The sequence below is a fragment of the Aspergillus vadensis genome (genome assembly GCF_003184925.1).
Source record: "Aspergillus vadensis CBS 113365 unplaced genomic scaffold BO88scaffold_1, whole genome shotgun sequence".
Lineage (NCBI taxonomy): Eukaryota > Fungi > Ascomycota > Eurotiomycetes > Eurotiales > Aspergillaceae > Aspergillus > Aspergillus vadensis.
This window is the reverse complement of record NW_020292039.1, coordinates 2,084,770-2,104,448: the sequence shown is the minus strand read 5'-3', so window position 1 is coordinate 2,104,448 and position 19,679 is coordinate 2,084,770. Positions and strand designations below refer to the sequence as shown.

General features: G+C 50.9%; 8 protein-coding genes across 8 annotated transcripts; 4 read left to right on the top strand and 4 right to left on the bottom strand.

Moving 5' to 3' along the window:
- Positions 1–931: 931 nt before the first annotated feature.
- BO88DRAFT_460391 (uncharacterized protein) lies at positions 932–3,739 on the top strand (the record flags this gene model as incomplete). Its single annotated transcript, XM_025711110.1, has 2 exons — positions 932–1,028; positions 1,569–3,739. 2 exons carry the CDS (start codon positions 932–934, stop codon positions 3,398–3,400), a joined length of 1,929 nt encoding a protein of 642 aa, XP_025568541.1. The 3' UTR covers positions 3,401–3,739.
- A 146-nt stretch (positions 3,740–3,885) lies between these two features.
- Positions 3,886–4,564, bottom strand: BO88DRAFT_400423 (mitochondrial 54S ribosomal protein mL60). The gene has a single exon (XM_025705567.1). The coding sequence runs from the start codon at positions 4,372–4,374 to the stop codon at positions 4,078–4,080; it is 297 nt and encodes a 98-aa protein (XP_025568540.1). The 5' UTR covers positions 4,375–4,564; the 3' UTR covers positions 3,886–4,077.
- Positions 4,565–4,856: 292 nt separating this feature from the next.
- On the top strand, positions 4,857–5,198 carry BO88DRAFT_448550 (uncharacterized protein; the record flags this gene model as incomplete). Its single annotated transcript, XM_025710438.1, has 2 exons — positions 4,857–5,070; positions 5,149–5,198. 2 exons carry the CDS (start codon positions 4,857–4,859, stop codon positions 5,196–5,198), a joined length of 264 nt encoding a protein of 87 aa, XP_025568539.1.
- Positions 5,199–5,258: 60 nt separating this feature from the next.
- On the top strand, positions 5,259–8,419 carry BO88DRAFT_421109 (uncharacterized protein; the record flags this gene model as incomplete). Its single annotated transcript, XM_025708484.1, has 3 exons — positions 5,259–5,368; positions 5,439–6,237; positions 6,632–8,419. 3 exons carry the CDS (start codon positions 5,259–5,261, stop codon positions 8,417–8,419), a joined length of 2,697 nt encoding a protein of 898 aa, XP_025568538.1.
- A 242-nt stretch (positions 8,420–8,661) lies between these two features.
- Positions 8,662–10,931, bottom strand: dbp9 (ATP-dependent DNA/RNA helicase). The gene is made up of 4 exons (XM_025705566.1): positions 10,643–10,931; positions 10,514–10,590; positions 9,970–10,448; positions 8,662–9,908 (listed from the first exon to the last, which is right to left on the bottom strand). The coding sequence occupies exons 1-4, from the start codon at positions 10,845–10,847 to the stop codon at positions 8,816–8,818; spliced, it is 1,854 nt and encodes a 617-aa protein (XP_025568537.1). The 5' UTR covers positions 10,848–10,931; the 3' UTR covers positions 8,662–8,815.
- Positions 10,932–11,035: 104 nt separating this feature from the next.
- On the top strand, positions 11,036–12,997 carry BO88DRAFT_431265 (uncharacterized protein). Its single transcript, XM_025709290.1, has one exon. The coding sequence runs from the start codon at positions 11,329–11,331 to the stop codon at positions 12,901–12,903; it is 1,575 nt and encodes a 524-aa protein (XP_025568536.1). The 5' UTR covers positions 11,036–11,328; the 3' UTR covers positions 12,904–12,997.
- A 39-nt stretch (positions 12,998–13,036) lies between these two features.
- Positions 13,037–14,959, bottom strand: BO88DRAFT_400418 (uncharacterized protein). The gene is made up of 2 exons (XM_025705565.1): positions 14,715–14,959; positions 13,037–14,637 (listed from the first exon to the last, which is right to left on the bottom strand). The coding sequence occupies exon 2, from the start codon at positions 14,585–14,587 to the stop codon at positions 13,412–13,414; it is 1,176 nt and encodes a 391-aa protein (XP_025568535.1). The 5' UTR covers positions 14,588–14,637; positions 14,715–14,959; the 3' UTR covers positions 13,037–13,411.
- Positions 14,960–17,000: 2,041 nt separating this feature from the next.
- BO88DRAFT_21256 (uncharacterized protein) lies at positions 17,001–17,938 on the bottom strand. Its single transcript, XM_025701944.1, has one exon. It carries the CDS (start codon positions 17,805–17,807, stop codon positions 17,304–17,306), a length of 504 nt encoding a protein of 167 aa, XP_025568534.1. The 5' UTR covers positions 17,808–17,938; the 3' UTR covers positions 17,001–17,303.
- Between the last annotated feature and the right edge of the window lie 1,741 nt (positions 17,939–19,679).

Sequence of the window (19,679 nt, the reverse complement as noted above, 5' to 3'; positions counted from 1 at the left end):
AGGGAAAAATGAGGCGAGAGAGTGAGGCGGGAAACCGACCATCTACGGTCACCTGATCTGAACATCCCTCATTCAACAGGAGCAGAACAGAAACTCCAAAATGAAGATAAGGGAAGTAATTGAAATGCGTCTGTGAGTGCTAGGTTCAAATAATTAGGAGATACAGTCCTCAAAGCTATGGCGTGTCCACTATATCCCAGTACTCTGGCTTCTGTAGCCTTGGAAAGACTGAGACATATATTGTCTAGATTGACACCATGTGTCGATCATTAATGCAGTGCAAACACAGCTGAGCTGAGATCTATTTTTGAATCCAGGCCCTCTAAAAAAGAACAAAAGTCTCGCGAGAACTATAGAAAAACCCGACAGCCTGGTTCCAGATATGAGACTATTACATCTACAATGCCTCTGCCAAGAATAGTGAAGACGGCCACCAGGACAAGGCATATCCTTGTCTTTGTATTTTGGGCAATGTTGAAATGGCCCAGCCCTAGTCTATGATTTCCAATCTCACTAGTTGCATACTTGTGATATGCTATAGCTATCATTGTGAACATATGCGAGAAATGTATCGAATCCCTGAGATAATCGCTGTGATTTGTAGCCTTGAGACCGACAGCGTTTTCTTAGCGCGATAAGCCAGATGAAAGACCTTGTATCCCAGGATCAGCTTTGCAACTTGATGGCTCTGAGAGAAGAAGGAGCTATTCTTTGGCGTCCCTAGAATCATGTTACAACGGACCACTCACTGGGAAGACAAGTGCTCAAGTTCGAATCAAACAGACGGACTAGTTGGATCAATGTAGCATAAAATAACTCGAAAAGGCATTCGTATGAAGCCCAGTGTCTCTGATCAGGAAGGGTACTACCTATCAGCGGCTTCAGTTGGTTGACTGGATACTATGGCGCGGAAGTAGCTTGGTGGTAGAACATGCAGTATTCCGGAGGAAAAGCGAAGTCTTGCTATATATTTCGCCTTGTTCACATGGATGATTTCCTCGTGATGATCTACCCCAGATATGGAGCAGGTTAGGATACTGATTCTCAAGACAAGTTGGGCGATCAAATCAGAAGGAAGGTAAGGTTAATAGCAAGGAGCGCAAAAGTGTCCGAGGCCGAGGGATGCAACAATTTCGGGTCAGTGCCATGGTTATGCGGCACCAGCCATGCCTTCCTTTTTCTTGCGCCTCCCACAAACCGCAAGATCATTCTCCACTGAAGCCAGTGTGCCTCCCAGTACATGACCTGAACGGCGCATATCTTATATTGTTACCAGGATGACTATCCCTTGCTTCAGATGGCACCCCTCTTGATGCATCTATATCAATCCCAACCCTTCACTCGATCATATGAAAATGCTCAAGCATCTGCCATACAAGCCACAAAATACGTTGGTCTCAAAGCGTTGCTTCAGCTTCTCGCAGGCACGGTGTTATTCTTTAGTGTTTCGGTTTTCTTCTGGAAAATTGCGAAGTTCTGTCGTTTCCTCACCCAGGGTAAAGTGCTCAAGCAAGGAAACAAAACTACTACACGCTATAGCAGGACTTGGTATGGTTGGGTCTCAGCAGAACGACATGAGGGGAACAAACTGCTAGCACGAAGATGTCTGCAAAAGCTCCATGATTGCGCAGTCTGGGGATCGCCGAGCGATGACTATCGCTGGATTTGGTGGGATCCTGGACAGAAAATGCAGAATAGGTTTTGCGAAGAAAAGAGGAATCTGCGATGGCTACCGACCTGGTTTAAAAGCTATAGCTACATTGCTGCCGATACTATTTGGAACCCAGGGCCCCCTCCTCGCCACAGGAATACTTCTACGTCGGACTTCTGCAGTGGATATGCTTCTCTCAGACCTATGACCGGGGCGCTTTCGAGAAGTCATACACCGAGATCCATAACAAGTCGAACAATCTACTATGCACTTGGAGGAAGCAATGTTACGAGCTCGTATAGCCAATTGTTCTTTCAGCGTGGCTATCAGCATGCGCCAACGCGAGGAAAGGCAAGACAAAGTCGCCAGTATCGAAGCGAATGCGCCAGAGAGTGCAGGTTTGAGCGAGAACATCTCGAATATGCAAGCAACATAGACATACTTCAACGCCACTTGCACTATACATCTTGCAGCACTCTGATGCGCTTAGGACTTGCAGGTCGTGGTACAGGAGATATACGCAGTTTTTCGCTTCCATGCCTCTTCAGCCAGAATTATGAGAGTTCGATCGCCTCAAATGCACCACACTGTACCAAGGCAAGTTCTCCAGAAGGCAGAATAAAGACAATGAAAAGGCTCCGAGATTTCCGTAAGCATCAAGTCTGGTCTGCTCGGATGGCACTGCAACCGTCCAAATATACAGAGCTTCTAGGACCACCGGCCGGGACTCCGCGATTTGGGCTCTCTGTCACCAGTTCATCCGATCAGATACCTCTATTGATCCTAACCCAATCAAGGCGCAAAGAAGCTTTCTCAACAAATTCCAGCACACTGATCCCTAACGTTTCTATCAAGCATAATCATGTCAAGAATGTGGAAACAGCGGGGAGTGTTGATCATATTGCTGGTTTAGCTGTGCGATACTCTGCAGCCCCTGCAGGTGGTCGATCAAGCTTACCATGTCGTCTGGAGGCCCGCCATCGTACAGGATTAGGCTTGGAAGAAGAAAGGAATATAGACTCTTGCACGCAACAGAAGGGGCCACTGTGCATATTTCGCTCTAGAACAAAGGAGTCCCGGGAGAGGAAGAAGCAGAAATTGAGAGGACTTTTGGAAGGAAAGGTTCCTATTAGCGAGCTGAGTAGATGGGAGCTACAGTTCATAGATGGGCTGGACCGGAGACTGGAATGGCTCTACAACCAGCTCTGCCCAGGCCGGAGACCTTACCATTTCGCGCTGCTTGCGAACCACTGGCTCAATAAAGAAACTTGGCTGGTAATTGACCCACCTACGCGAGTATCTATCGACGCTAGAAGGCGACTAGGAGATCCAAGATTCAACTCGCCATATCCAAAGCCTGACTGCAGCGCGAAACCAAAGTACCCAAGGGTGCCACGCAAAGCAGTCTATACTCCTAAAATCAATTCATGGAGGCTAGCTGTTAACAAACACCGAAAAGCGTCTGGACTACGTGACATGGTCAAGACAATCAGAATCTACCCCGATGCGACAGATGATCCACCAGATGGGAAGGTTGACCCATCATGCTGGATGCTTCGCAGACCCCCGCAAGGACCGTTCATGTTAGCCCGACAAAGAAATGTGTATTATGAAGGAGGGGCAGGCTGGCAAGAGACATTCGATGATTGGCAAAAGATCGGCCACAGTTATCTAATTCGGAAATTCATCCATGAAGGCAGGGTCAACAGAACAAGAGCAAAAGAAATTGCAGGAGTAATCAGCAGGTAATTTCTCATATGGCATCAGCAAAAGGCTCTTGATCTGCGAACGACTCATGTTTGGTCCGCTGACAGGCCCGCGCGTTTTGGGCAGGAATTGTGTGGTCGCTCTGCAAACAATTGGAAGGTGTCAAGGGCGGTTATATATCTGTGTGAAAGGATGATGTACGGGACAAATAACATAATGCAGCCTCTGTATGGTCTATCTGTATTGTTATGATGCCTTCTGGCGCTGCCATCGGTTCCCAACAACCGCCTATTCTTACGAATGTGAAAATGCCATCAAATGCCAAGTCTCTGAAATCGAATTGAATCCTGTGCCTTAGGCCTGAATAAAGAACATGGTAAATAGCGAGGCGAACAATGCAGTCATGGTGTCATTCCCCAGTTGCCGAAAACTCCGGTGATCCTTTCCGTGCCTTCAACGATGCTTCTTGTAGAGCATCGTGGCGGACACAGCGTGTGGTGTATAGTACAGTTTGAATAATGCAGGTACAAATATGTAAAAGGCGATTGCCAGCTTCCCAACACACTCTGCGTGTATAAGCTGTTTAGAAACCAGGGGGGTTCACTCTCTGGCTGACACGGGTCCACTTCGGTAGCTCTGGAAGAAAAATAGCATTAGCACACGAACTTCGAACAGAATCCCCTTCGTTTGAGTCCCTCTGGGAATGGCAGCCCATCGACTTAAATGGGCCTAGTGTGTAACGTACTGTGAATGCCCTTGCGGTACTTCTTCTCCTTCTTGTCAAACAGTGTGTACTTGTCCTTGGGCAGCATCTCCTCCTCGCGAGGCATTTCCCTGTACCAGCGGTCGACGGCCTTGGTGGTGTATCCATTGCGCTCCAGCGCGGCGGAGACAGTGTCGACAACCCGGTCAACGCCACGGAGGCGCTTCCTCTGGCGAGCCTTCTGGGGCTGGGAGAGGCGCCACGGAATCTTCCTATTCGATTGACAAGTGATATTAGCTTCACGGCGCATCATGATGATGATGATGGGGGGGGGGTGGTTGTAGCAATGCGGGATATCCGGGCGGGTGACAGGGGCAGTCAGATTGGATTGCGACCTACCAAAGAAGACCCGAGAAGAGCGGCGATGAGGGCTTGAACATCATCTTTGCGATTGACACCGAATATAATCACAGAAAGAGGGACGAAGGGAACGAATGAGTGGGAGGCAAGCTATCAATCACAAGGAGCGGAAAGCCGAGTTGGCGGACGAAAATCCCGTCGAGGAGGTTTGGGGAGGTCCGTGCACGGCGAACCTCCGCGGGCCAACAATTGATTTCCTTCCCCGAATTTCTGCGAGGCCAATGAAGATGCCACCTGCTTTCACGCCGTCGATCCGGGGTTGTTCCCCCCTCCTCCTCTCCTCACTTTCCGCCTGCCGCTACGCTGCATTATATTGCTTGCCTTTCTCCCTGTTACTGCTTGGATGGATCTCGGTTAGAGCGGGCTGAGTGAACAATGTCGCGCTCTACGGACTCTGGCGGCGCAACGGCCGATGCGCCTTCGCTTCCCTGGAGGGCATTGTCCTCCACCACCATCTTCGGAGTTGCAGCATTATGCCGCTCTTTTCTGTACCTCTGCAGTCGGCCACAAGCAAATGGATTGGATCAATTTCTCGAGCTCCTCGACTCGAGGAGTGATCCCTCGCAGAGAACGAGAGGCTTGCTCACAGGTATGCTGTCTAGTCTTTTCCCTCTTGGATCACTGTACCTGAAAGATTATGTATCGGCTAATTGTTTTGACTTATCAGTTTCGAACCATACCAGCGTGTACGTGCCTACATTGCGTCTCGAAAGCTGAGGCGACCCGTTCAACTCCGACGTCAGAGAACGCTGACCATGGCCGCTTTAATTGAGCAGGATGGATGATCCGATCATGTGGGGATATCTACCGATGCGATATAACTTCGGACTTGCGAATTGGAATAAACGATGGGGGTTTGGAAGCCATGACATTTGTTATCAGACTAGGTATGGCAGTCCTCTTTGCCTTGTTCAGATTTGAAATGATTTGTTGCTGACTGACCGGACTGGTGTATAGGCCGTTAGCCCTTTTCTTCACCATGGGCCAAGTCCTGCCGACACATCGGTCGGCCCATTCGCAATATGGTGGCCTCGCCCAGCCCGTCGTCACCCAGGCGATCCGACTCCTGTCGAAGGGACCATTCCCCGCTGACCCTCATCTCGCTGTCCCCGAACGTCAATCGTGGAGTCTACAAAATGTCTGCGTGGATCCGTTTTCCGATCTCCCCACAGCCTACACCACCGACGGGCATGACTCTCATTTATCGCCGTCTTCTTACGCCTGCAACTCGTATTCCTGGTTCCATATATTCCCGGAGGGAAAAATCCACCAAGCGCCGAACAAGACTATGCGCTACTTCAAATGGGGTGTGGCACGACTGATCCTTGAGGCTAGCGAATGCCCGGATGTGGTGCCGATCTGGCTTGAGGGCTTCGACCAGGTTATGCACGAAAGCCGCGAATTCCCACGGTTCCTCCCTCGTGTCGGAAAGGAGGTCAGCGTCACTTTCGGACAGAAAGTGGATAGAGAGGCGGTTTTTGGGGAATACAGAAGACGGTGGCAGAAGATCAAGGCCAAGGCCGAACGCGTAGCCCCTGAGACTCGCGATCTGCCGTTTGGAGTGCTAAACGACCAGCTCCTATATGACCCTGAAGCAGTTGAGCTGCGAAAAGAGGTTACTAAGAAGGTCCGGGATCTCGTCCTCGATGTCCGACGGACGAGAGGATTGTCGGACGAAGACCCGAAGGAAGGTCTAGTGGAGACATGGATGCAAGAGGGCCCTAAGCGCGAGGGTAAGATGGACGATGATTCATGGGTCCGCGATATTTGACGATGTGCATTACTGCGAAGCAAAAAACAACTGTACAATAGAACCTTGCATAGAAATAAAATATGGGCACAAGCGACATCGCACGCTATTCCTTGTCTTCTCTACCGCAGCCTGTCGACTTAAGAAGACTCAGCCTGGCTTTACGGCAAGCTAGCATGAATTGACCAATGACTCATTCTCACTCATAGCAAGCTATTTACTGAACTAACCAACTAGTTGGTTAAATCGTGGCTCAGCCTTACTAAACCGAAGGGGCGAAACCAGCTGCGGCGAACGATAAGATGGGGAGGAGCTCCGCCGATCGGCCTCATCCCACTTCTGCCACATTGAAACCTCCCCTTGAGTCTACTACTTTCCTCCCATCCCTATGCCCAAAAAGCACAAGAAGACCGCCTTTGCGAAACCAGCCAGCACTGCTCACCATACGCTTGCTTCCTCCGGCCCGCGACACGACCACCATGATCGTCTCCGTTCGTCCCACGCTTCGTCCTCTTCCGCGGAGCAACCCTCCGTTAACGACCTGATTCACCACCTCCGCCGCACGCAGGTCTCCAATGGGCCCGAAAGCCCCTTTAGATTTGTCGCTCCTCGATCTGTACATCCCTCTCTACGGAATCTTCTTGAACTACCGGAAACCCCGCCTCCCCGCCCCCGCCCGGGGGCGCGTCGTGTCGGGGTTGTTGGCTCGCTGCGCTTGCGACGGACTGCAGGACCCCCACCACCAGAGAGCTGGCTCCTGGGCAGCCGGGATGATGCGGAGGAAGAAGACGTTGATATTGCTGCTGCAGAGAAAGAAAGGGTCATCTACCGGCTAGAGCGTCTACCCGGCACGACCTTCCCTCCCAAGGGCAGTCTTGTCGAAACGGTGCTCAGATCGATGGCCACATACTGGGAATGGCATGTTGAGTATGACGGACCGTTCCTAGGAGCTCTTCCAAACCATCTCAAAGTGCGCCTCCTCAGCTACATCGCTGTATATGCCAAGGATCGACCGCTGGGCGGGCTTATGCGCGGTCTGCGACCTCTATTCGAGAAATCCCGCGCTACCGATGACCCTGATATACATCAAGAAAGCGAGTCCGAAGTCACCCGTCTAGACCTAAGCAGTGCCATCGGCCGATGGCTAAGCTTGAAACAACTCTCCAGCGAGCTTCTCATCACCGAGAAGCAAAATCCCGTGCAGCGCAAGCCCAAAGAAACTGTCCCCTCCTCCTGGGAAGAGGAATACGAGATAGCCGAAGAAGAGGGCAACACGATCACTCCAACAGCAAGCAATCCCACCACTATCCCTCACACGCCATCCCCAACTCTCCGCTTCTCAAACCTCCGCTACCTCTCCCTCGCACACCCCAAACCCGGCACCGTCAACTGGAACTCCCTTATAAGCCTCCTCTCCCGCCTCTCGACCATCACCCACCTCTCCCTCGCCCACTGGCCTATACCCACCGTCACGCCCAACGCCATCAACGCCCGAATCCGCCATCCCAACCACCGCTCCCTAACCTTCTCCTACGGCGGCACCGACACCTACTCCGCCAGCGAAAACAACTGGGCCGAAGCAGCAGGTCTCCTCCGGCGCCTGTCCCGCGTCACCTACTGCCTGAAATGGCTCGACCTCGAAGGCTGCGGCGACTGGATTCCAGCCCTAAAATGGCAAGACAGCGAATCAATCTCATCCGCGTACGCCTCCTCAGGTCCCGAATGGAACACCTCCTGGCGAGACATTGAATACATCCGTCTCGGACCAGGCTGGCTGCCCCATATCGACGACGCCGAACTCCTCCCCGAGAATAGCGTCAGCCAGAGCGGCTCCTCTTCCTCGTCTTTGTCGTCGCCTACCCGCTCCCTGGCTTTCTCGGCGCATGCGCCTCCGCCGCATCCCGCTCTTGCGAGCCGTGTAGGAGGTGGTGGAGGAGGAGGGGATGCGGAGCCAGCGTCGGATTTACCGTGGGATGTGGAGGTCGAGCGGATTAAGTATCGGAGGGGGAAGGAGCTAGAGCGGTTCCGGGAAACGGTGCAGGCTGCGAAGGAGGTGCAGCAATGGGTTTTGAAGCTGAGGAGGGAGGGAAAGGGCAAGTGGGTGCAGTTTTCTTTTGGGTTGGAGGGGATTGAGGAGGATGGGTTGAAGAAGTTATTTGGGAAGGAGTGGGTGGGGGTTTTGCCTTGATGGGGTGGTTGGTCATTGAGGTATGCGTATATATTGATAGTTGGTTAGGAGGTGGTAGATGTGTGTGTGGATTGCACAGTTAAGATATAGTACCCATAGCTTAGTATATGATGTTGATGCTGTGGGGGGTAAGGTGTTATGGACATGTTAGGTACTGGTAGATAACCAAGTGCATCGAAATAGAACTTACATCAGATGATGTAAGAATACAGCTTTGGAATGAAATACAAGTGGCAGATTTCCTGATCTCAAATTTTACATGCAATTATTGGAATTGGAGTTCTATATGCACGCACAATCCCAAACCGAATATGATGAACTTTTTCCCATGGAACCAAGAACAATATGTACATAATCCCTCATTCATCCACCACTGATCCCACACTTATGCAACGCCTATTTCCGGCCCCTATTAAACGTCTTCAACGGATCAACCTTCCTAACACCCGAGGGCTTACGGCCCTTGCCCTTGGCGCGGTTCTTATCTCTGGCCTTACGGATGCGGTTGTCGCTGTTTTTCCGGAACCCAACGAAGCCGACATCCTCGCTGGAGATGCCCTTGCGACCCTTGGACGGCATCAGGTACTCGGGGATGTGTTTCAGGTGGGGTTGGATACGTGCGGAGCGCAATTCGCCATCGTGACGGAGCTGGCGCAGCTCATCCGGGTTGTCTTCGAAGTGGCGCTTGAGTTTCTCGCTCTTGACCAGCTCCTGACGGATCTCACGAGCACGAGCTTCCTGGACGGCAAGGCGTGTGATGGCGCGAAGACCATCGGTCATACGGTAGCGGAAGGCGTCGACTTGGCTCATCTCAAAGTGGTAGGGCTTGACTTCGTGGCCATGTTTGGATTGACGTTTGACGATCTTGGCCAGGACGGCTTCGTCGTGTTTAGCGGTGGGGAAGGAGGTGGGCTTGTGCTTTCCGTACTGATCTGCTGGGACGACGAACGAGAGCGCCATGCCGGTCTTGCCGCCACGGCCGGTTCGCCCGATGCGGTGTGTGTAGGATTTGGCGGTTGTGGGGAGGTCGAAGTTCAAAACACAGGCCACATTCTGGAAGTCGATACCACGAGAGATACCATAGTCCTTCTCTTTCGCGGTGAGCTTGCGGCGCTTGTCCGGACGATTCGACTTGCTCTTGTCGTCTTCAGCCTCTTCGTCGTCACTGGATCCCATAACACCAGCAGCTTCCTCCTCCTCATCAGCATCGGCGTTCTTGGCCTTCTTCGACTTGGATCCTAGGACTTCCTGATCGTCTGCAGCGATAATGATGTCGTAAACACCCTTGTTGAATTCCTGGACGACGTGGATTCGGGAGTTCACTGGCAACTCGGAGTTGAGAACACAGCTCTTGACGCCGAACTGTTCCAGGAAAAGCTTGAGGCGGTAGCAACGGTCGATGTCTCCAACAAATATGATGACCTTGCCCTTGATGAGCTGGAGCTTGAAGATCACGTATGTCAGGAGGAATTTCTCATCCTCTGCGCATCTGGTGGGCGAAGTAGTTAGTATAGCGCTTTAATCATTTGTCGTGTACAAAGTATGCTTACTTGACAACAAATTGGCTAACACCGGCGCCCTTCTCCTCCTTATCCTCCAACTTCAGCACAACAGGGCTGCGACAGAACAGTCCCTTCAGAGTATCCACTTCCGAGGTGAGGGTAGCACTCATGAGGAAGGTCTGCACGCCACGGGGAATCGCCTTGGAAAGCGCATTGATGTCTTCATCGTATCCGTACGAAAGGACCAAGTCGGCTTCGTCGATAACCAGGTGCGTCAGGTTATCCAGCGAAAGAGAGGAGTTTCCGAGGTTGGCAATCACACGAGCGGGGGTGGAGATGACGATATCGGGGTAATCGGAGAGCATAGTGCGCTGTACGGCCTCGGAGACCTTCTGTGTGAGGTTCACAGAGCGAACATCCTTTCCGCAGAAAGCAGCGAATGTGGTGACGACGTTTTGGACCTGTTCTGCAAGCTCTCGAGTGGGGACGAGGATGAGGCCAGTAGTGGCTTTCAATGAGGGGTCGGCCTAGCAGCAGGATACGATTAGTTTGCCACTTTGATGTCTATCGATAATTTCCGGGGAGTACTGACAGCTTTCTTCTGAAGAATGGTCTGAAGGATAGGGAGGACATATGCGGCGGTCTTTCCGGAGCCGGTCTTTGCACGAGCTGATATTGTTAGTATGTTTATCATCCATCATAGACACTGGGATATACACACCAAGAATATCTTTGCCTGCGAGCGCCAGTGGAATGGCCTTAGCCTGGACCAGCGTAGGCTTGGTGAACTTCTCTTTGATCAAGGCTTGGCGCAGTCGCGGATCCAGGTTGAGGCTTTCAAAGTCGGCCTCGTTCGCATCGGGGGCCTCCTTGGTCTCCGCAACTTCAGGGGAGGGAACATCATTAGCATCCAACTTGCGCTTCATTGTGGCGATATGAATTCCCGGATTTCACTGTAAGTTCAAGGGAAGGGAGTCTGGGGAAGCTGGTGAACGACTGGAAAGTTTTCCTCATTCAAGCGGGCTGGAAAATCCGTCGGGCGGTGAGATTTTCCGAGGCTCTGATTTTGGACGAACTCCACTTGCGCTCCACCGATAAGCCTGTTGGCTGCTATCGCATCTCCATTCCCTCGTGCGAAGTCCACTCCAGTATCTCTTGCCATCTAAGGCTCAGCAAACTGAGGTACCTTCTAGTTTTTAGCCATGTCGCCGCTCAGGTATCAGATAGCAGTCTATCAGGCTGATCCGTCGCTCTTTCTTTTTTATGGCTTCGCTCCTTCTACGAAATGTTCCTTAGAGGAGATATCCACGATGTTGCTTGCTGTGGCTTCCACTGCAGCTCATCGACTAATTTAGCCCTACCACTCGCGCCAGATTCTATCAATTCCATTCTACCCTCATTTCCGATATGCTCCCTAGGAATATCCATACTACTGGCTTCTCCTCTGGAGATAAACCTGACTGTCCCAATACTTTAAAACGCAATTTCCCCAGCCATCCACCTCCCTTCCCACTGAACACAACAATTGATCCCAAATTCAAACCTGCCTCGGAACCCCGTCCGAGCTTAGCAGAGAAAGCCTTGACAGGGAATGCCAGTGATTGTTTACGGAAAGTACACTCGATTTCAGGTTTCGTATCACACAGCAAGGAAGACGGGATAACGCAAACTACAGTCGATGATGCAAACTGCCTGCCTAGGAAATGTCATTGGGGACACCATATACCACCAGTTGGTGATATTGATATGATAGAGGCTTATATAGCGCAGAAGGAATGCCATGAGCAGCAGAAGTTGATCGCGATAGACAGGCACAAGGTGCACAAGTTGCGTGCCATGATGTGGGAGCAGAGAGAAGAGGAAACGGCTGTGAGGGATTCTATCAGAGCACATCTCAGTGCTATTACATGCTGCACTTGCCAATCTACTGCACAGCTCATTGAAAAGGATTACGCAGCACTCCGGTCGATCGCGCTCTATCATTTGGATTTGGAATACCAGCTTTATCAGTCTGAGGATGAATTGGAGGAGCTTGAACAGGAGCTCGCTCGCTCAGCCACCCGACTGAGCCGCCTATTCCGCCCGGTAGATAATAGGGCACCTCAAGGTGTTAGGACCGACTCTGGGGTTGCGCGTTCTAGCTCTGATCCTCGAGACTTTGATACCCAATCGGTTCCGCTGACCACATCTGAGAGGAAGAATGATTCGCAGCAGCAACAACAGCCCCATCTCTTCACATCAGAGGTGCAGGAATCCATATCTGGCGCAGAGAGAATCCCAGTCTCTCAAACAAGCACGCGTCCAGTAAGTCCAGTTTATAGGTTCTCACAAGCTTGGGATCGGATAGAGGCACAGCCATGCTATGACATTGCCGACTTCGAGTCAGACCTTGACGAGATAGCCCAAAGTGATCCAGGATTTGCAGGGCGCACAGCTCACTCCGTCGGCATTCGCAGTCGTTCTGCAGATGACATCCATTCTGCAGATGACCTAGTCAAAGACCCGTTCAAGTTGACGATTCGTGAAAGGTCCTCCCCCTATGATCAGGATGATTTCGATAGCACTGGGCCGCCCTTTCAGCGGCAAAGGTTTATAGACAACTGGATCCTTCACCAAGTTCGCACCTCATCGCTGGAAAGTGCACGTCTGAGATCCCATCCCGTATGGGAAACTTTACGTACCCAGGGCTTGACCGATGAAGACATCAGTCAATTGGCTCTTGGAAGCTGGCACTCAAATGACGCAGGTGCGGTGGTGTCTAGTGGTTCGACAATCAAGCCTTCTAAAAAGCAAGAACAAGCCAGCACTGTTATATGGCGTGGGACCTGCAGGTCTTTCAACCATCGAAAGAGAACTAATTCCATGGCTTTTGGCACTCGGCCACCTCTCCGTCGCATGTCTCGCTATGATTCTGCCTGGCGGGGATTTGGCCCTGAAGATGAAGGCAGTCAGCCAGCAGACTTGGCCAAGGATAATGAGTAATTGGTATATTGCAATTTCCGTTCGTTTAGATAGTGTAGCATAGCACATAGGTTGGTGGCTAGCCATGGCTTATCTTTAATGACAATATGCCAGCACTTGGATAGCTCTGAAAATGCGTACCATTATCACATTCCGCTAGTCTAGAGGATAACAGTGCCCTTACAAGACCAGGTAGATGGCACAAGTAAGATCAAAAGGACCAGAGATCTTGTGTAACATCATATAGTCAATTCCACTGCAATCAACTGCCATGATCAAAAATTCCATCCCATAGTATCATCATAGATCGTTTCCCTGCCATATTCACCCTTAAAGTAGAAACAACAAATAGAACAAGAAAAATACCAAAGCACACTGCATTATGTACATCCATTGCATATCATATCATATCATAGCAAACCATATCCATATCCATAATAATTTCATATCAGATCATTTACGTTCCGAATAACCCAATGCATCCATCCATTCACCAAGCAAGCCAAGCAAGCAGTAATCAACCAACAAATCAATCACTCTCACTCAAACTATCCCTTCTCCTCCCACGCCCTCCCTCCCTTCTATAGCCCTTACTCAACCCCGGAATCGGGTGATGATAACTCCTAGTCCCCGTATCCTCCGTATCCACATTCGAATACTGATACTCGGATCTCGACGGCGCCGATGACGAGAAATCCAACGGTTCCGTGTAGTGGCCCCGCACGGACTGTCTCTCCCGCTTGCGGGGACTACTAGTCCGTGATCCGGACGACTCACTCGGCGGGGGATTCCTGCGTCGTTCACGCCGACGGTTATGTCTTCTCGCCGAGGGTTCGCGGCTGTGACGGCGGTCGTGGTGGTCGTCGCGGGTCGGTGCCTGGCTAAGGGTGTCCTCGCTACCGGGTACGAAGGAGAAGTCACGTCGTCTGCTCTGTTTCCGGGATGGCGCTTTGGCGGGGGCAGGGGCCGGATCGTAAGCGTAGTCACGGACCTGACTTCCGCTGATTTCGCTCTGGTTGTAATGACTTGCTGGGTTGGAAAGGTCATAGTCACTGCCGTAGTAGGTTCCCTCTCCTTCGCGATTAATGCCCCCGACACGGGCGGCTTTTTCCTTTCGGTACGCGGCAACGTCCTCGTCGACTTCGTTTTCCCAGTTCGCGGTCATTTCGTCGTCCTTGCGTCGACGACGGAATTTCTCGCGGAGCTTGCGCCGCCGTTTGCGTTCTTTCTCGGCGGAGGTGGCCCCCGTTACGCCAGTCTTTTCGGTCAGGTTGGTGGCGGTTTCGTCGGTGTAGGTGTAGCCGTCGTCGCTGTAGCCTTTGTGGTAGACGCTGCCGCCGCCGAGTTTGGTGCTTTTCGTGGCGTTGGATAAGGTGCGCCCATCGGGGCCTTTGCGGCGGAGAACGGTCGATTTGTATTCTTCCCAGTCGCCTTTACGCCAGATGAATCCGCCGTTTTTGGCCCAGAAGAAGAACCAGATTGCTGCGAGGACGAAGGCCGCGCCGAGGATGGCGAAGAGGGCCATTAGGCCTTTCATGTTGATGTGGCTTGGTTCGACGGTGCCGGAGCCTGGGGCCCAGGTTGTGCTGGAGCGGCCGAAGAGGTGGGTGTGAGGGGCGGCATTTTGGTCGTGTTGCTCTGAGGTCGTGATGGTGGTTTGGGTGCTGGCGGGGAGGAGCGTGGCAGAGGGGTGGATGGGAGGCATGGTTGTTGGAGTTGGAGAGCCGTCAAGAGCTTGGAGCTCTAGACGGGACTCTGGATGGTGGTGATGGTGGTTAGCTTGGCTGTGGGATGGTGCGGGTATGGGGTGTAATTGGAATGTGGATGCGTACCTTTATCGAGGTTGTCAGTGTGAGATCGAGTTTATGGTTCTTATCTGGATTCCGATCGGTCGGTGGACTATGTAGATGGTAGATGGTTGGAATGTGGATCGCACGATGTGGTGTATTGCTAGACAGATTGGTTAGTCTATGCAACGGGGATGATGACCAGCTCCGTCAGGGACGGAGAAGGGCAGAATTGAAGACACTCAGCGAGCAGAATGGACGAACAGCCGCCGAAAATGAGGAGGTTGGAGTAAATGGCGAGGCTGGGGATGACGCTGGTTTGTTTGGGTGTCTGGCGTGGCCCCGGCAACTCGCTTACTCAGCAGCCCTATCTTATCAGGATCACCATCTGAAAGTATAACTCTACAGGTGGACAGTCCTTGAGCTTAGAGGGACCGGATCGACAGTGCGTACGAGTCCAATTACGATGCTTGCGGTTATTCCCGATGACAGTCTTAGGTTTCAGCCAATCTTCTTCACTGGAAGTTTACGGAGCTCAACAAGCAGGGGGCGGGAGGCAACAATGAATCCGGCGAGTTGACAGCGGGGGACCCTTGAGATTAGCCTAGAGTAAAGATAGTACAAATAAAGCCGGAACACTGGGATCGACGGGTGGTTGGCTGTGGATAACACTAACAGCCCCAGGGAATGGAATTAGTCTCATCCAGGAAATGAGTCACGAGTATTGGGCATCAACGTCCGGATGATGGAGATGAAAGACGGGAAGATTGAGGGATATACCGATGTGATCGTGGGCTGAGTGGACAGTGATAACCCGAGATGCTATGTTTTAATTGCATTTTAGGTACTCGGGAATGAGGACGAAACTAATATTTACCCGATAGTTTGACATGAAGCGGTAGATTTGAGTCCGTGGCTCATTTATTTGAGCCAATGACAATAGATGTAATCCTGGTAAGCTAGTATGACGCAGAAACCACGTTTAGAGTTATGCCTCACTCAGCCTCAGCTGAGCAGGGACAGGGAGGTCGTCTGATTTCAAATTCCAGATGTCGCCTTTATTGTCCTTCTCAGTCTGATCGATGCCAACAGTATCCGTATAGATGCATACTAATTGCGCTGTGGATAGGCAACCTCTCTCTGTAGCCAGACGTGTAAAAACACGAGTGTTCTCTCTATATGACTCACGGGATCTGTGATTTCTAAACCCCTTGTCATGAGGTTAATGTAATATCAGTGCCCGAAGAAGCTTGTTGAGAAGCAGCAAGAACTAGGTTGATTGATCCATTGACCAACATTGCCACAGACATGGCATCCAACTCATCCGAGACCGGAAGACCTTGGAGGAGTGACGGGAGTGATGGATTATCACAGGTTCGTCTATGCCTGTCATTCGCAGTTACCTGTCAGGACTATAACAAGCCGGAGCAGAGAACTGCGATGCAAATTGTTTGCTAGCGGACAGTGTTGTCGGGAACCCATTTTCTAGCGTGCTTCGACTCCATCTTCCATGCCGTTTGCTCACCGGAAACTCCACCAGGATGGAGGATCAAGATATCAGTCAGCTAGACGATGCCGGTAAGTGGGGTAGAAGAGCATTCTAGAGTAGATGACCACTTCTTTATGTCATGGGAAGTTCAATCTGCAAAAGGTTGGAGCAAAAGCTTTCTCTATAAATTTTTATTTCGCGCAGGACAAGTTAGAGTAATAACATTTGAATGGATTTACCTGAGTGACACCGATCAAGTTCGCATGAACCTGTTTTCCAATTTGACATCGCAAAATCTGGACGGTAAAACTTTTTTTTTTTTTACTTTTGCCCCTCCGGTTGAGAGATTTTCACCTGCAGAGGCGGACGGCAAGAAGCGCCGCAGTGGAGGCCGCAGTCGTTATTGGGCCGCAACGGGGTTCCTGCCAGCGTCTAGGACTTTTGGGCAGCCAACAAGACGGAATTGTCTCGGACAGAGCATGGATCATATCTTATTTGATTATTGCAGACCCATGACGATGTTTCCGGCTCAGCGCTGATCACACGGAATGGGAAATGACAGATTTGGGTAATGGTTGAGGAAGTTCCCCATCCATCCTCACCATCACCAACACCATCATCATACATCAACCTGCTAGTCTTGTAAGTTGTAGTGGCAGTCAAGCCTGGTCCGTGGTTCGGTTCCGCTCAGACCCAGGGTTCCTCCGATGGAGCCCCGGCTTATTTGGTGGGGGAGCCTAGCGGTTTTATTTCCACTTCCCCTGGCGTTATGGCCGATACGTAGTTTATGGCCAGTGCCTTTCTGGCATTTTGAGATGACGCACTAGTGGTTAGGTTGGAACTTGAGAGAGAATGAACGTTCGATGATATCCCGAGAGTAAGGTCCTCAAAGCCACCGTGGATAAGACTTCGTGCTACACTGTATAGTACCCTGTTGGAAGGCGCGGATCGTTGTCCATCACGAGGCAGGATGATTCCGGCCAGTTGCTAAGCAGTCCTGGTGCGACGCCGCCATGAGAATGTTGACAGACTCACAACGGACGTTGCACCAAGATGCCAGCTAATCTAGCTTTCTAGACTAGAAGAGAAAGACAATCTCTTTGACAATATGCCTTGGTTCATTACTGTGTCACTGTGCCACTCTGTCATGGCTGAGTACCGACGGGGATACCTTGTACAATAAACCGCCATGCATACCCGCTTTCCATCTCTTCAGATACATTGCAAGTCTTACTATGCATGCACTTGGAGGCAGGGAATGAAGCATGTGACGTATCTGATCGATTCGACATTTGAGGCTGGGGGTTTCGGGGTTGGTTGTCTTTCCTCATCTGACCAGGGACTTGGGACGCAACTGACGAACCGACTCGATAGTAACAAGCATTGCGCACACACTTTTGAAGGAGTCCGAAGTTATAGTGCTGGCAAGTTATCATATTGATAGCTTCGCCGGCAATATCAAAAAATATTGGTATGTGATGGCGATAAGGATCCCTGGGAAGTGGTGTATCCGGGGAATAACTGCCACGCGCTCGGAATAAAAGGCTACAGCGTAGGTACCAGGGTTGAATACCCGTGGGAGTGGGAACGAAGTATACTCCAGACATCAATTCCTCGACATTTGGATAGATCAAATCCACCTCTGTCATGGAGCGGTTGATTGACCGTGCTTATGGCGCTGATACGCCAATGGATGAAATTGATCCCGACCTTGCATCTGCAGGTGAGTTCCCTGTCGACAGGCCAAATATAAGATCCTGCTGAAGCAGACCCCAGCATGTGTGACGTATGTAAGGTTCGTGGGTGGTAGAAACTGTGTTTACATCTCGAGTCATCCTTATTATTCAACCCGGGTGTTTCCTTGCTATACTACTCGCGCTGGTGATAATCCGCCATGGTGCCTTCTATTCATTGTAAACGCGGGAGAGAGTCCTGACGGACGGTAACGAACGGTAATACCGGGTGAGTTAGCGGCAGATCAGGCATCGACCGGCAGCCAGTCAGGGTGGCATCCCCACCTCCTTGCGACTTGAATCGTTCCGACTCTCTTTCTTCTTTTCCAACCAGGAATGCCTCGGATGGAGATGAGGCGCGATGCGGTTGCTGACAGACCCGGACGGTGGAAATGAACACTCACTAGCAGGGAAGTGTCCATAAAGGCAGAACAAGACGGTTCGGGAGAATGGAAGGGAAAGCAACAGAGCAGGGATGTTTGAAGATGAAGAGTATGTTCCGTGTGCAGTTACGGTGTCAATACTTGTATGGTTCAAAGCATAGTGGAAATTATCCTCTTGGGTGTAGTAGTAGTAGGTAGATAGTTAAGTACTAGTAACTGGTGAATATTCGCGTTGAGTCACGATGATAACTTTGATTGGCGCGTGGTGGTATTCCATTCCTTTCATTTCTTACTTTTCTTACTTTTCAAGTTCAATGAATCCGATCTGGAATTCTGGTAATTCCGCCTTGCATCCGTCCTCGGATCTGATTCGATCCGGGGTCTGTTGGTTTTCCACACAATCAAGAGTATTATGGATCCCTTTCAACTTTTTTCTTTTCTTAATTTATCTAGATTCCCAGTCTACAACGGAGTAGGGACACATCGTGAGATTCGTTCCGATCCGGTCCAAGGATGATGGGATGAAAGCTGACCGACGACGATGACTGACTGACTGACTGACTGACAGATTTACTCATTAAAAAGGCTATATCCATCCATTCAATCTACTACTCTGTACTCTCTGTCGGGCATTCCTCTCCAATCCATCCCCACCATTATTACTCTTAGCACAAGTCAAAAAGCAGTCCGTTCATCTTCCAACCCCACTTCTGTCTGGTCTCTTCTCTTTTCCCCTCCATCCATTCACTCGGTTATCCACTCTTCTCTTTCCCTTCTACATCCACTATTTTTTTTTCTTTCCCCTCCCCCTCTTCGTCAGGCCCCGACGGGACCACAGAAACTCTACTACTACTGTTTGAAACCATACAAACCAACCTTATCATTTTACCACCACCACCGCCACAACAAAATACCAACCATTTTACGATACAAAAAGAAGATAAATATAATCAAACCAGAAACTGAATAAAATTTCCCGCCAACCGTCTATTCGGTTACACGCTGCCCGACTGCATTGAGACTTGCAGCCCGTGGACATTTTCTGCCGGTCATCCTCCACTCACCGTCTGCCAGACTACAACTGCAGGCGCGCGCGCTCCTCCTTCTGTCTCGTTTTTTCCCCTTCTTCTGCTTCGTTCCTCCGTTGGTTGACTTGGTTTGACCCACGCCTGCATCTTCCTCTCTCGCCGTCCACTCTTTCCGCCCGACTACTTTCTACTAGTAGATACGGTCTCGTTTCCACCGCTGACCCTCCTCACGCCAAACCAACCATAACCGACGCCTTCTCTTTTTTTTCCCTTTCTTTTTTATTTGCTTTTTCATTATTCTTCGATGGAGCCTGTGCAGCCTGTGGACGACGACTATTTTCACCACGAATCCACTCTTCGTCGCTGACCCCCGATCT